The sequence below is a fragment of the Ursus maritimus genome, unplaced genomic scaffold (genome assembly GCF_017311325.1).
Source record: "Ursus maritimus isolate PB19 unplaced genomic scaffold, ASM1731132v1 scaffold_30, whole genome shotgun sequence".
Taxonomy (NCBI): Eukaryota; Metazoa; Chordata; class Mammalia; order Carnivora; family Ursidae; genus Ursus; species Ursus maritimus.
Genome location: NW_024425564.1, coordinates 8,812,536 through 8,827,178, shown reverse-complemented (window position 1 = coordinate 8,827,178; position 14,643 = coordinate 8,812,536). Strand labels below are relative to the sequence as shown.

General features: G+C 46.6%; 4 protein-coding genes across 4 annotated transcripts; 1 reads left to right on the top strand and 3 right to left on the bottom strand.

Moving 5' to 3' along the window:
• Window positions 1–7,125: 7,125 nt before the first annotated feature.
• On the bottom strand, window positions 7,126–7,534 carry LOC103665065 (histone H2B type 1-K-like). The gene has a single exon (XM_008692979.2). It carries the CDS (start codon window positions 7,517–7,519, stop codon window positions 7,142–7,144), a length of 378 nt encoding a protein of 125 aa, XP_008691201.1. The 5' UTR covers window positions 7,520–7,534; the 3' UTR covers window positions 7,126–7,141.
• Window positions 7,535–7,898: 364 nt separating this feature from the next.
• Window positions 7,899–8,393, top strand: LOC103665064 (histone H2A type 1). The gene has a single exon (XM_008692978.2). It carries the CDS (start codon window positions 7,946–7,948, stop codon window positions 8,336–8,338), a length of 393 nt encoding a protein of 130 aa, XP_008691200.2. The 5' UTR covers window positions 7,899–7,945; the 3' UTR covers window positions 8,339–8,393.
• A 429-nt stretch (window positions 8,394–8,822) lies between these two features.
• On the bottom strand, window positions 8,823–10,593 carry H1-5 (H1.5 linker histone, cluster member). The gene has a single exon (XM_040645165.1). The coding sequence runs from the start codon at window positions 9,641–9,643 to the stop codon at window positions 8,963–8,965; it is 681 nt and encodes a 226-aa protein (XP_040501099.1). The 5' UTR covers window positions 9,644–10,593; the 3' UTR covers window positions 8,823–8,962.
• A 3,066-nt stretch (window positions 10,594–13,659) lies between these two features.
• On the bottom strand, window positions 13,660–14,260 carry LOC103665063 (histone H4). The gene has a single exon (XM_040645191.1). The coding sequence runs from the start codon at window positions 14,241–14,243 to the stop codon at window positions 13,932–13,934; it is 312 nt and encodes a 103-aa protein (XP_040501125.1). The 5' UTR covers window positions 14,244–14,260; the 3' UTR covers window positions 13,660–13,931.
• Between the last annotated feature and the right edge of the window lie 383 nt (window positions 14,261–14,643).

Genomic DNA, 14,643 nt, shown 5'->3' with positions numbered 1-14,643 from the left:
CAAAGAACATGGGTGGGGTAGACTAGAAAGACAAAGACGCCTCCCTCTGCAGGTGCACTGGACTTCCCACTGGTAGAAGGAAGAATAAAACAGTGCCTCAGCCTAAAATCTGCATTTACATAAAAAATAAGCAATTCTTTTTGATGGAGAAATTATGAAAAGCTGTAAGGGAACACCAGAACTCCAAGGATCTTAATCTGGGGAGAACCTTATATTTCAAGGCAGATGCAGAGGCTGAGGCCAGGGCCCTCTGCCGCTGTTGAGAGTGGCAGGGGGGTTGTGACCTGTGTTTATTGACGTCGCTGTGACGTCTGCACTTCTGTAGTTTAATAAACAGGTTACATTCTTGGGGTTAATTTATGAAAAGCGGTGGCTCCCATAGCTGTCATCCCCAAGGCTCTCCTTTTTTATCTAATATTTTTAGTGTTCCTTTTCTTAGGCTGAAGTTAAATTCTTAAGTAATAATACTTAAATGCATGCATCAGTTTTCAAAATCATGAAACACCATAACTATTATATAAAAACAAAATCAGACAGTTGTTTTAACAATAAAGAAGATAATTTCCACAGCATATAGCTGCTTGGGCCCTAGACTCTAAAACATAAATTAGAAGTTGGGTATTTCTGCCAGTATTAGTGAGAAATAAAACCAATGGGATGGATGTGCATATAAACATTAAGAGATTTCTTACAAGGAACTGGTTCATGTGCTATGGAGGCCGACAAGGGTCAAGATCTGCAGGGTTGAGTCGGCAAACTGGAGACCCAGGGGAGCCGGCGGCACAGTTCCCGTCTGGAGGCCAGCAGCATCAGGACCCAGGCAGGGCCCATGTCTCCATCTGAGTCCAAAGGCAGGAAAAAGCCAGTATCCCAGTTCCAAGGTGGTCAGACACGACGAATTCTTATTCAGGGGAAGGGCAGCCTTTGGTTTCCATCCCTGATTTCAACTGATTGAATGAGGCCCACCCACATTAGGGAGAATAATCTGCTTTATAAATTAAGTCTACCAATTTAAATGTTTTACTCTCATCCAAAATCCCCTCACAGAAACACCCAGAATGCTGTCTGACCCAATATCTGGGTAGCACTCAGCCGGGTCAAGTCGACACACGGAATCAGTCATCACAGAACCTGTAGGTAGAGTCATCCCGTAGGCTGTTAACAAGGACCTTGGAGGTCAAGTCAGATGATCAAACCCCAAGCAGAGACTTAACTCTCGGCGGTGTGACTCTGTGTTGTTTTGTGTTTTGAAAACAATAATTCTTAGGGGACATGTGAAAAGAACAAAATACAATCTCAATTTATAAAATGATTGCATTCTTGGAAATTTCGGTGCGTCCTGAACTACATACCAACACACACGTGCACAAGGATTCAGGGTCTAGGATTGATTAACAGGTTTTGTAGCTCCAGATTTACTGTGGGACACTGACTCAGGTCTTCATGGGACATCTAATATCCCTGGTCTTTTCCTAGATGTCACTGGTGCACCTTCCCCCAAGCCCTGGGACAGCCTACCAACAGTCTGCCTGGTTGCTAGAATGCTCTAAGGGCCGCTGTTGTTCTGTGAGAATGCAGACACTGATTACTTCCATTGCAGAAGCTACAGAACGGACATGTTAATGGTGGGAGCAGCTGGAAAGCTTCCAGGAACGCCAGAAGGTGTCCAGAGTCTGCAGAGCTGAAATGTCCATCGTGAGGCCTCAGCCCTGGGTAAGCTGGTCGGTCCCTGTGTCTCGCTGAACAGTCTCCAACTCCTTGACTTCCCAGCAACTTACCTGTGGGCGTGTGAACAAGCAGGGGCCTTAATGCAGCGACGAGGTGGGCAGCTTTTAAAGGCAAAGAGTCCCTCATCCCGAAGTCCTCTCCGGTTGCTGACCCTCGGCCAGCTCTGCGTGTGCAAGTGCGCCAGTCCACTGGCTCGGACTCAGGCAGAGCCAGGAGATTCACATGCAGCCTTAGCCCAATGAACGGAAAGGGCAGAGCAGGCTACTGAAGCACAAGTGCCGGTCCAGCTCTGCGGACTCCACCGCGGCCCTGGCTGTGCGTGCCTTAGACCTCAAGAACATGTGCAGACTCTTCTCAAAATACCACGTAGAGAATGGCGATCCCGGAGAAGTACTGCTCTCCCCACAGCCATCCTGGGGAGGCCTCTGCAGCCCTGAGCTCATCGCAGAGGCCGCCCGCCTCCCCCCGGCCACCCGCTCCACCTGGCACACAGACACGTCCTCTCTGTAAGATCAGGCGGCGATGTTGAAGAACGCCTCTTTCTGGAACTTCAGTAGCTAGATGTGGACTGAGAACGTGCTCTGGGAAAGACAAGGCCCACGGCACCTGCATGTCCTGGGACAGGCTATCCCCAAACTTCAGTGTTCACTTTGTTTTCCTGTCCTTTTTACGGCCACGTTGTAGCAGCCTAGAAGGAAAGACATGATAATAAATGTGGCTTTGGGGGGCAGGGGGTGGGATGGAAGAGGGTGTCCTTGGGGAAACAGGCGATGCAAAAAACACACAGTTGAATTTTGCATAAAGGAATCTAAAAGAGAAGAAAGTAAAGGTTAAAGCCTTTGAAAGTGATATAAAGTCAAAACAGTAAGAGATTTACAGACAAGTCTGTGAAACTTTCCAAAGCTTATTAAAAAATTATTTGAAAAACTACAGTAAACTTCTCATGAAAAGAATACATAACAATGAAGTGACGTGATAGGTTGCCGTCACTATAAAAAAATACAAATTAAAAGGCAAAGAAACACCATTACACACCAGTTATGAGGTCACAATCTGGCATGCTCAAAACACCAAAGCTGGCGAGGATGTGGAGCGAGATGAGCCAACCCTCAGTGCTGGTGCGAACGCAAAATGGAAAAGGGTCTCCCGCCTTGGAAGACCGTTGGGCCAATTCGTACAAAACTATACATGCTCTCCCCACACAATCCTGCAAGTACATCCTTCCGTATTTACCCAAAGGAGTTGAGGATTTATGTACACACAAAACTTGCACTCGGATGTACATATTAGCTTTATTCAGAATTGTCAAAACCTGGAAGCAACAAGATGTCCTTCAGTGGGTGAATGGATAGACTGTTACATCTAGGCTATGCTCACATTCAGCGCTGAGAAGAAATGAGCTATCAAGCCATCAAAATGCGTATGACTTAGTAAAAGAAGCCAGTTTGAAAAGGCTACACACAGTATGATTCAACTATGGTGGGGGAGGGGATCTGCTTCTCACTCTCCCTCTGCCCCTCCCCCGTTTGTGCGCTCTCAAATTAATAAAATCCTGAAAAGAAAAAGAATAATTTTTAATGTACTGTTTTACAAAACATAGAGACAAAATAATTCCCGGATTTCCTCAGATGCTTAGAATGAAGAAAAATAATCCACTCATAAATGAAGGCTTTTTTCGGTGTGTTTTATTTTTTTAAAGATGACTTTGTATCACATCTGCTTTAATGGTGAAAATAATACAGAATATAAAAATGAGAATATAGGCATGGACTATTCATGCAAATATTCAGGTGTTGCATAAAAATGTTCGATAATGATAACTTTCTAAAGTCCCTGCACTTGTATGAATTATGCCCCAATTAATATTAGAAATATGTACATGTGATGTGAATATGGAGTTGCAATTCAAACATACTAGCGGTTTTTGCAAGTTGGTCCTTGTGAAAGTGTTTTGAGAATGCGGAAGTATTTGAAATTCTTCCACTCAAATTTGAGGGGTAACATTGTATAAATATAACACTGGATTTTTAAAAATGAATTCTTGATATTAATTTGGTTGCACTGTAGCTTTATCTTACTTCACTTTTTTTCTCCCCAACATTTTAAACTCATATCTTGAAAATGAGCTAACAGACATTGAGGTATTCTGTAAGTATTAACGTATTTGTATTTGGCCAAATACAATTATTTATATTTATTTCCAAGTAACTGAAACTTGATACTGCTTGCAATTTAAAATATTACATCATAAAGTGAGTGTGTATATATGGTATATATACATTATGTATATATTATATATAACACGTATGTGTTATTTATACACATTTACAGTAAAATATAATCTATTTTAATTTTTCCAATACTTTTACTCCAACAGGATGCCAAAAAATTCAAAGGCATCGGATGTCCAGTTTCTGATTATTTCATGCTCCTGGTTATAGAACAGCACTGAGATGGAGAGTACAGATAGAGCCAATCCTTTGAGATTTTAGCTATATGTTCTATGAGCCCAAATAGACTATATGCATACATTAATACATACATACAGACCTTAAAATAATTATACATATAGGGGTGCCTGGGTGGCTCAGTCCTTAAGCGTCTGCCTTCAGCTTAGGGCCTGACCCCAGGGTCCTGGAATCGAACCCTGCATCGAGCCCCGCATCGGGCTCCTCCACTAGGAGCCTCCTTCTTCCTCTCCCAGTCCCCCTGCTTGTGTTCCCTCTCTCGCTGGCTGTCTCTCTCTCTCTGTCAAAGAAATAAATAAAATCTTAAAAAAAATAATTATGCATATAATACATTTTATATATATTATATTTTTATGTATATTGTATTTAATGGAATTAATAGAATAATCAGAAACTGGACAGTCCATGGCCTTCTATTTTTTGGTACCCTCTTGGAATAAGAATGTTAGAAAAATTAAAATTCATGTTCTTTTCAAATAAGTGGTGTACAGATGATAATGACTGGGAGAACTATTCAAATTAAATATGCTAACAGCATCCTTATGTTTATTCTGTGGACTACATATAATTCTTCCAAAAGCTCAAAGTGGGATATAAAAATTACTAAGGTATTATGAGTATTCTTTTAATATATATCTGGATAAGAGTCCATTTTATGCTTTCTAAATTTTTAATTATATTGTTTTTCAAGACAGATTTGGGAACCCCAAATCTGGTAAATTAACCTTAAGAACGCGATGTCTTTTGTTGGCAGAGAAGAATGATGCTATTAGCCTGGGGAAAAAAAGTGAGTTAGATTTAAAAGAAAAAGAAATTATTCTGGGCCCAGATAAAGGACTTTCAGTAGAAAAGGTAACATGCACTTAGCCTTTGGAAACAGCACCAGCCATTAAAGTGGTGTTGAGGCTCCCCTGGGTCAGGCAGGTACTCAGTACTCAGAGAACTCCCTAACAGAAACTCTAGATGGAGATTTTGGTCTCTATTCATGAAACAAGTCGTTGAAGAAGAGTTGATTACAAGCTTTGAATTAATGGGTCCAAGACATCATACTGATTGAAGTAAGGACGATCTCAGATGTCTGGACTAAGAGTGACAGTAAAAAAAAAGGGGGGGTGTGCACCAGAAAGCATGAAAACCCCCCATGTTTAAGTAGTGCTAATGTGAGAATTGAAGTTACACAAACAGCAATTTAGTTGTCACTTGGAATGGATTCAGCATGTGAACAAGGCAGAATCCATGATGCTCATGGATTGGAACCAAACCTGCGATGAGCTGATGAGACCTTTACACTGTGTGTCTCATGACTCCTCTTTCCCCAGGTCTTGTATGTCCATTTCTGAGCTCAGCATCACATCCAGAGGAAGCTTCCATCCTGGTACTCCTGGATTTCTGTGCTTACACAGGAAAGCCCCACCTCCCTCAAAGTTATAGATCAAGGCTCAAAATGAGCTCCCTGAGAAACCCACTGCTGCTCTCTTGTTCACTGAAATTTCATTTCGGGAGAGCAAATTTCATTTTAATGACAGTCATCACTGGGAACACAAACTGAATTCTCAAATCATCCTGTGTATCAGCTTCTGCCAAGGGCGTCCCCAACAACACTGTGGTTATTAAATAAATAAATAAATAAATAAATAAATAAATAAATAAATAAATAAATATTTGTTTTCTTTTTGTTCAAAAGGTAATGATTCTCAAAAAACGATCTGGGGACCCAAGGGGGTTTCTGAGACCCTTTTGGTGGGTCTGTGAGGCTAAATTTATTTGTGTAATAATCCTGAAAATTTTTGCACTGTTTTTCACTTGATGATTATATTACAATAGATTGAATGCAGAAACAAATACTGTGCAAGAATCCAGCTGTCTTCTACTAAACCAGGTATTAAAGATATTTACAAAATGTAAAACAGTGCCACTCTTCTAAATTTTTTTGTGATTTTGAAAAATATAGCTATTTTTCATAATATACATGTTGGCATAAAATGGGACTTGACCCCGTGAAAATCACAGTGAACAGAAACGCCACACCAGAGATAGAGGACGTGAACGTTTGAGAGATGAACGTGAAGCAGGATCGATTCCCATCTCTGTGGAGCTTCACTAGGAAACACGCGGAGGTTGGGCGTGGGGGACCTTGGTTTACCCAGGACACATGTAGAAGTAACCAGCAGAAAAATTCCGCCGCAGACGTAGAGCCTGGATTAGCAATCCTTATCCTTAACTGGTGAAAAGAGGCGACTACTCTATGTTCTCATTTTCCTTTTTCTCCATCTTTATCCCAACACCATGAGGTTATTTTGTGCAAAGTCCTGGAGTGAGGGACCAAGAAGGTACATACTAGCATTGATATTAGAGAGTAAGTGAAAGGGGATGTGACTGGAAAATGGTGGTATAACCTAAAGGGAGATACTGCAGGTGGAGGGGTATTTTTCTTTTTCACCTTAATTTGCAGCTTTCTCACTAACTCAATGTGTGGTTCTTAAAATTAGAATTTGGATGGTAAGTGAAATACACACAATTTTTTTTTTAAGTTTTTATTTGAGACAGAACACGAGCAGGGGGAGAGGGGCAGAGGGAGAGGAAGAATAAGTAGACTCTCCACGGAGCAGGGAGCCAGACCTTAGGACCCTGAGCAGAACGAAGGCAGATGTTTAACCTATTGAGCTACCCAGGCGCCCCCGCACAATAAATTTCTTTTGGAGTATTTGATGTTTGTAACATAAAAAAAAAAAAAAAAAAGTTAGACCTTATTGAAAACACAAGAACAAAATGTAGCTTTGCACAAATGAAGAAGCATGTACAAAAGCCTTCAGATGAAAATTTGCTTTTGCCTTTCAGTCAGAATTTTTAAAAAAGTACTAGTTTTCTTTGGGAAGTGTGGATGGCTCTAAAGAAAACCCAAACAAACTTTGGGGGTTTAATCAATACCTTTGCCACTGGCAGGCTCACTTGGCGCTGGTGTACTTGGTGACGGCCTTGGTGCCCTCGGACACGGCGTGCTTGGCCAGCTCCCCGGGCAGCAGCAGGCGCACGGCCGTCTGGATCTCCCTGGACGTGATGGTCGAGCGCTTGTTGTAATGCGCCAGGCGCGACGCCTCGCCCGCGATGCGCTCGAAGATGTCGTTGACGAACGAGTTCATGATGCCCATGGCCTTGGACGAGATGCCGGTGTCGGGGTGCACCTGCTTCAGCACCTTGTACACGTACACCGAGTAGCTCTCCTTGCGGCTGCGCTTGCGCTTCTTGCCGTCCTTCTGCGCCTTGGTCACCGCCTTCTTGGAGCCCTTCTTCGGGGCGGGCGCGGACTTCGCTGGTTCGGGCATGGTGGGGAGTAACTGCTGAAGGCTTGAAACTAACAATGAGTATGCGGCTCTAAGTGCCCTCCTTATTCACAGCTTCTTAAACCCGAATGGCTTTGGCAAGGTGGAGAATAACTAACACCCCTCCACCCCCTCCCGATCACCAAAAGCTGAGAGCTTAAGAAAAGCCGGCTCTACCTGTCGTCTTTACTCACAGGTTTTTAGGCTAGGTGATTAAACAAATCCAGTGAATTGTACTAAATTCTGATGGCATCCTGTAGTTATCCAATCAAAATAAGAGTCATTGAAAACCAGGATTCCATTGGTTTAAATGTAACTGTAATTTTATCCAATGGGACAGCTTACTTTTGGCGCCCAGTGAGGAATATAAGAAGTGAAGCTTTCCTCTCACTCCATTCAGATCTGAGTCACTGCTGACTTCTTATCGTCATGTCCGGACGCGGGAAGCAGGGCGGCAAGGCTCGCGCCAAGGCCAAGACGCGCTCCTCGCGGGCCGGCCTCCAGTTCCCGGTGGGCCGTGTGCACCGCCTGCTCCGCAAGGGCAACTACGCCGAGCGGGTCGGGGCCGGCGCGCCCGTGTACCTGGCGGCCGTGCTGGAGTACCTGACGGCCGAGATCCTGGAGCTGGCGGGCAACGCGGCCCGCGACAACAAGAAGACGCGCATCATCCCGCGCCACCTGCAGCTGGCCATCCGCAACGACGAGGAGCTCAACAAGCTGCTGGGCAAAGTCACCATCGCGCAGGGCGGCGTCCTGCCCAACATCCAGGCCGTGCTGCTGCCCAAGAAGACCGAGAGCCACCACAAGGCCAAGGGGAAATAAGATCTTAATAGCAACTTCCAAACCAAAAGGCTCTTTTCAGAGCCACTCACTATTTCTCGAGAAGAGCTGGGACTCCGTTTTAATTCTCATTCTCAACGCTACAACAGGGAAGTCAAAAACCAGTTAGAACCTTTATAGCTCCCAGTCCTCACCTGCGGCTGACGGATGAATGGAACCCGAATTGTCATATCGCTCAGCTAGCGAACTACAAAAGTGCCGCCCAGTTCTGCATACGTGCCGCACAGCTCCTGGTGCTCTCGGTGCAGAGAATCAAGGGTTAGTTAATACGAGCCTGATATGATAGGACCAATGGGAATGTAGCGCGGGCTTTTTTGAAAGTAGTTACAGAGAGTAAGTAACCAGCAGGGAAGGAAACGGAAACGAGTCTGCAAAATATTTCTAAGTCTTTCGCTTAGGGTGTGCCTTAAACGAAAGGGACTCTAATGAAGAAAAGGCTGAAATCGCGCGAACGTAAGCATATCTGGCTTTTGTTTTTTAAAGTTTAATCGTAGTGTTTTGATGATGGGCGGGAGTATTGCAACAATTGTGTACAGCTGTTTTCAGATAAATTTGGGTGGCTCTGAAAAGAGCCTTTGGGGTGTTGTCGCCTTGAAGGCCAACTTCCTACTTCTTCTTCGGGGCCGCTTTCTTCGCCTTGGCCGCCTTCGGCTTGGCTGCCTTGGGCTTAGCGGCTTTGGGCTTGGCCGCCTTGGGCTTCACGGCCTTGGGCTTGGCGGGGCTCTTGGCCGCCTTCTTGGGCTTGGCAGCGGCTTTGGCTTTCTTGGGGCTCTTGGCCACCTTTTTGACACCAGCGGCTGCAGGCTTCTTGGCTTTCTTGGGAGTCTTCTTGACTACCTTCTTGGCCCCCGCGGCCTTCTTGGGCTTCTTAGGGGTGGCCCCGGAGGGCTTCTTGGTTTTGGCCGCGCCCGCCTTCTTGGCTTTGGGCTTGGCTTCCCCGGAGACCGCCTTCTTGTTGAGCTTGAAGGAGCCCGAGGCGCCGGTGCCCTTGGTCTGCACCAGGGTGCCCTTGCTCACCAGGCTCTTAAGGCCCAGCTTGATGCGGCTGTTGTTCTTCTCTACGTCGTAGCCGGCGGCCGCCAGCGCCTTCTTGAGCGCGGCCAGGGAGAGGCCGTTGCGCTCCTTGGAGGCGGCGACGGCCTTGGTGATGAGCTCGGACACCGGGGGCCCGGTAGCTTTGCGCTTCGCAGCGCCACCGCCCGCCGCTTTCTTGGTTGCCTTCTTCTTGGCGGGCGACTTCTCCACCGGCGCCGGCGCGGCCGTCTCAGCGGGAGCGGTTTCCGACATGACCGAGGGCAGAAACTGCTGCGAGGAGAGAGGCGGAAAATCCGAAGCGCAAGTCTTGCAATGCCGCCTGACTCCGGCCTGGGGCTTATATAAGCCGGTGCTGCTCTGTGATTGGTGGAGCGTCCAATCCACTGCCCTCAGGCAGCCGCCCTTCGCGGTTGGACTCCCAGGTTGTGTTTGTTAGCCCCCAAAATCCGATTAAATGCTGAAAATAATTATACAGAATTGGACGCTTTGAAGCTCTCAAGGAAGAAAGCAGTGTCCACGTTCACACACGGGTTCGCGTTTTCATGAATCATACGTAACACATGAAAGATATATTAAAAAATCTTTTCCGTTTGTCATAGGAACCCACTGGGTTTAGGGCATCGTGTTAGTTAGTTGCAAGTTGCAATAACTTTCTAGTAAGTATCAAGTGGTCGTTTTTAAGAATGCTTTGTTCCTAGGTTCTGCCTTTGATTTTTGCAAGAGGAAAGACACAGTTTCCTGGGTTTGGGCATAAACGTTGTTTCTAACTGTAGCAAGTAACACAGGCGCAGGCCAGTAGATTGCACACCGCCCGGAACGAACCACATCGACCTTACTTCAAATCCAGTTCTGCCTCCTAGGAGTTTGCTGGTGCCAGGGTCTTTAGAGAATGTCTTTTGCAACTTGGAAAAGTTCAGTAGCCAGAATGACAGCTACCTTGCAGCAGGAGGAAGAGGAGTAACTTTGGCTTGAGGATCCAATGACCTGGATTCAAATTCAAACTTAAATTTGATATGTTTTTGATTGAGATGTTTTCTCCCTTTAGTGTTAGGCAAATCCATTATAATAAATAGGAAAGATGCCTAGTGCAGATAATGTCCTCTAGGAAAAACTCAAACCTGCTGAAAGTATTCAAGAGTTTCCAGTAGTACTTGAAAACACTCACTGTTTAGATGACATGGGACTTTGTCAGGTTTCAAGGTGCTGTTCCCAATGCTTCCCAATTCAAACTCCTTATCTCCACCAACACTTAATAAAGTGCACTGTCAGAAAGACCCTTTTCTGTAATGTGGGCGTTATTGTGTCTTTGAGCGAGGAGAGACCCGTACTTCAGAGAAATAGTTGCCTACTGACTATGAGAAAAGTAGATTGGGGATTGAGGGACTGCAAGTTATAGAGGGTCAGGACAATTCAGAAATAAATTAGCCTCCAAGAGAACTGAGGCAATAACCATGAGTTGGAATGGAGGGTTGGTTAAGTTTGCTATTTATTTGGGGGTGTGTGTGTGGAATGAGGAATGGATGGGATTTTGTGACTGGCCTGGACGGTAAGGGAGTTCTAATGATTAGAATCTCTACAGCAGTCAACACTCACTTTGTTCTTCCCTGTGAAAAACTGTAGGGAAGTTTAAAGTCATCAGCCTATTTCTCTCCAAGGAGTTGAAACTGTAGCCAACTAAGGCGAAATCTGAACAGTGTCCTGTGTTTTATGGCTCTTAAGCTAAGAGTGGTTTTTCTATTTTATTAATTGTGGTAGAAAAAAAAAAAAGAGACACCATATTTGGCCTGCTAACCCCAAAATATTTGCTATTTGGCCATTTTGTTATGTTTTGGACTCCTCCACATAGAGTATGGTATGTTGCTACAAGCCTGCCTCTTTCAGAACAATGAAAATCAAGAACTAAAGAAAAGATCTTAATAAGAAAAATGTTTTAATCAAGCTTTTCCCACTATTTCAACCACAAAACTTCCAGAAGATTGGGGTGGAGGGGACCTCCATGCTTAAGGGGCAGGAGAGAAGTACAATCAAGGGCTAACATTCATTGAGCGTTCACTGAGTGCTAGGAACTAGTCTAAGAATGCTCTACAGTTTTATTTGCCACATTTAGAGGGTGAGACCCAGAGAAAAGATGAGTAACTTGGCAAAGGTTTTATGGCTAGTAATTGCCAGCTCTGAGGTTTGAACCTAGACCACCTGGCCTCAGCTCTATTATGATGGGAAAATCCTGGAAGGGGTGGGGAGAAAACAATGTCTGAAGCTTGTAAGAGGCATCAAGCAGTCTCTACAACTAAGAGCCACTAAAGGATCTCTGGCCCCTTGGGTCAGAACTGTCTTTGCCCAGTCCCCAGGCATTCCAAAAAGCTTTTGGAGCAAGTAGATGGGATATGAACCTCTCTGAAAGGATGTATCCGAAAATAAGGGAAAGAATACAAGACCCAGATGGCTAACTCTCCAGAGAAAAATCGCTAACTCCTGGAGTTCGGATTTGAAGTCAAAAGAAGCAAAATGAGTCAATGATATTCTTATGTGGAAAGCATGAAGAGACTTCAAAATCTTAAAACAATTGGACAAAAGTAATATAGTCAAGTTCTGTTAGGAAACCCAGGATTATAAGTGTGGAAACCTGTAACAGCTTTAAAATACCTCATTTAATTCCCAGTCTGATTCTCTATTTGAAAAAAAAAGAGAGAATCCAACTGCAGACTGAGGAGCACATTTTTAAAACAGGTGGGTAAATAATCTATAGATTTTTAGAGCTACTGGGAGCTCATTTTATATTCAGCCTGCAGGTCAGAGCCTGGGTCATTGTCGGCCCATTCCCCGCCACAATCACATAGGCAAAGGCCAAGAGCATTCTCATACCAGGCATTGCATTGAAACAGTGGGAAAACTAACACTTTTGGCAATTCCTGTTTTGTCCCTTCACATCACAGGAAAGCAAGGGGCACGTTTCTTGAGTAAAAGGATTGGGAACGTTTGGCAAAAGCAAACTGTACTTGCCGTTTGCACAATAATCCACAGGAACCCCAACTCAGCTTTCCTAAACTTGTGACGACGCCCTCCCCGTAACCCAGGCTTAACTTCCAACAGGATCGAAATCAAAGGGCTTATCCAGACGCAGGTCCTTGCTGCGCGCAGTACCAGCAGGGTCTGCCTGTGGAAGAAAAGTTTACAGAACTGCCACGGTCTCCAACCCTCAGTAACTGTTGAGCCCACAAGACCTCCGTCGGACATTCCCGAGTTCTTTCTCATGGGGCTGTCACATATCCTAAGGCTAACAGCTCTTTTGGGAGAAAATGTAGGGGCTCTGAAAAGAGCCTTTGGGGGTAGCGTATGTGGAGAAGGCTAGGAAGCTTAAGCCCTCTCCCCGCGGATGCGGCGCGCCAGCTGGATGTCCTTGGGCATGATGGTGACGCGCTTGGCGTGGATGGCGCACAGGTTGGTGTCCTCGAAGAGCCCCACCAGGTAGGCCTCGCACGCCTCCTGCAGCGCCATGACGGCCGAGCTCTGGAAGCGCAGGTCGGTCTTGAAGTCCTGCGCGATCTCGCGCACCAGCCGCTGGAACGGCAGCTTGCGGATCAGCAGCTCGGTGGACTTCTGGTAGCGCCGGATCTCGCGCAGGGCCACCGTGCCGGGCCGGTAGCGGTGCGGCTTCTTGACGCCGCCGGTGGCCGGGGCGCTCTTGCGGGCCGCCTTGGTGGCCAGCTGCTTGCGCGGGGCCTTGCCGCCCGTCGACTTGCGCGCCGTCTGCTTCGTGCGAGCCATGGCGCAGCGGAGGGAACAACCTACGCTGCAGGAGAAAAGAGCAGGCGGCCCAGTATTTATAGCGACCCCGGTGTCCTGATTGGACCGCAGCCTCCGGCCCCTCCCCACGCACAGATTGGTTCTCGGTTCAATCCTCCAAGGACAGGAAGCATTTTCCGCCTCCCGCTTAGGTCTCTAAGCTAATGGACAAAAATGTCTGACTTTCTTAAAAGTCTCTAAGATGCATCAAACTTCTTTAAAATGTTGTCCTGAGAATCCTAAAGTGCCTTCCTCCCACTACTTTAAATAAAAGGCATTTTGACTGGGTTCTTGATATACTGTTTACTGAAAATTAAAGGGGACGGAGTAAAATGGAAGCATTAACGTTATTTGAAATTCTACTACGTTTTCTGCCAGGGCTTTCAAAAGAGCTTAAGAATCACTCAGCTTTTTATTTCACGGTTTGGCCAGCTGTACCTTTGATAACACGTGGTAACTTAGCTCTGCTTTCAAAACGGTTTTTAACAGCATAGACTCAACGGGGGAGTACGTGTCGAGTCCAGTCACGGGAGGTTTCGGTACTTTTGGACATGCTGTGGGATGGAGGCGCACAGCGACGCGATCACACAATTTTGGGCACATTCTACTTTCACATGCCAAGTGAATTTCCGTATCCCACACACTCAAGATTGGTTCTCCGGCAAATGGATTTCTAAGGTCCACAGCTCTTTAGCAGATTTCGTGGGTGGCCCTTAGAAGGGCCTTTTGTGTGAGAGGTTTTGCGACTTAGATTATTTTAGCCCCCGAAGCCGTAGAGGGTGCGGCCCTGGCGCTTGAGCGCGTAGACCACGTCCATGGCCGTGACCGTCTTGCGCTTGGCGTGCTCCGTGTAGGTGACGGCGTCCCGGATCACGTTCTCCAGGAACACCTTGAGCACCCCGCGGGTCTCCTCGTAGATGAGGCCGGAGATGCGCTTGACGCCGCCGCGCCGGGCCAGCCGCCGGATGGCGGGCTTGGTGATGCCCTGGATATTGTCGCGCAGCACCTTGCGGTGGCGCTTAGCGCCCCCCTTGCCTAGGCCCTTCCCCCCCTTGCCGCGACCAGACATGCTTTCAAGTTAAACAAACCACCTATGTGCTCTCCGAGGTAGCCGTTTATATAGTGGTTTGTCGGACCTGTTTGGGAACCCTACAGGCCAGCTGTATCCGCTCGGGGAGGTCCCGAGCCGGAGCCCGACCCACGTTTTCAGGACCCAGGCGAAGGGCGGTGCTTAAACTCCCAAGTTTAAACCGGACGCCTACTGGAAAGTTTCCTGCCGCGCTTCGCGCCTGCCCGCGCCTGCCCGGGTGGGTGTAGTGTTTCTGGGCCGGGCCTTGCTGGTTTTCTGCTTCTAAGCTTTGCCTGCAGTAGCGACTTGTAGCTGCTGGCATCGCGTGCCCCTCTCCAGAGCCGCGACTGCGGTCCCCCGGGGCGTCCACGCCGCCGTCTGGCCGTGCAGCGTGCCCTCT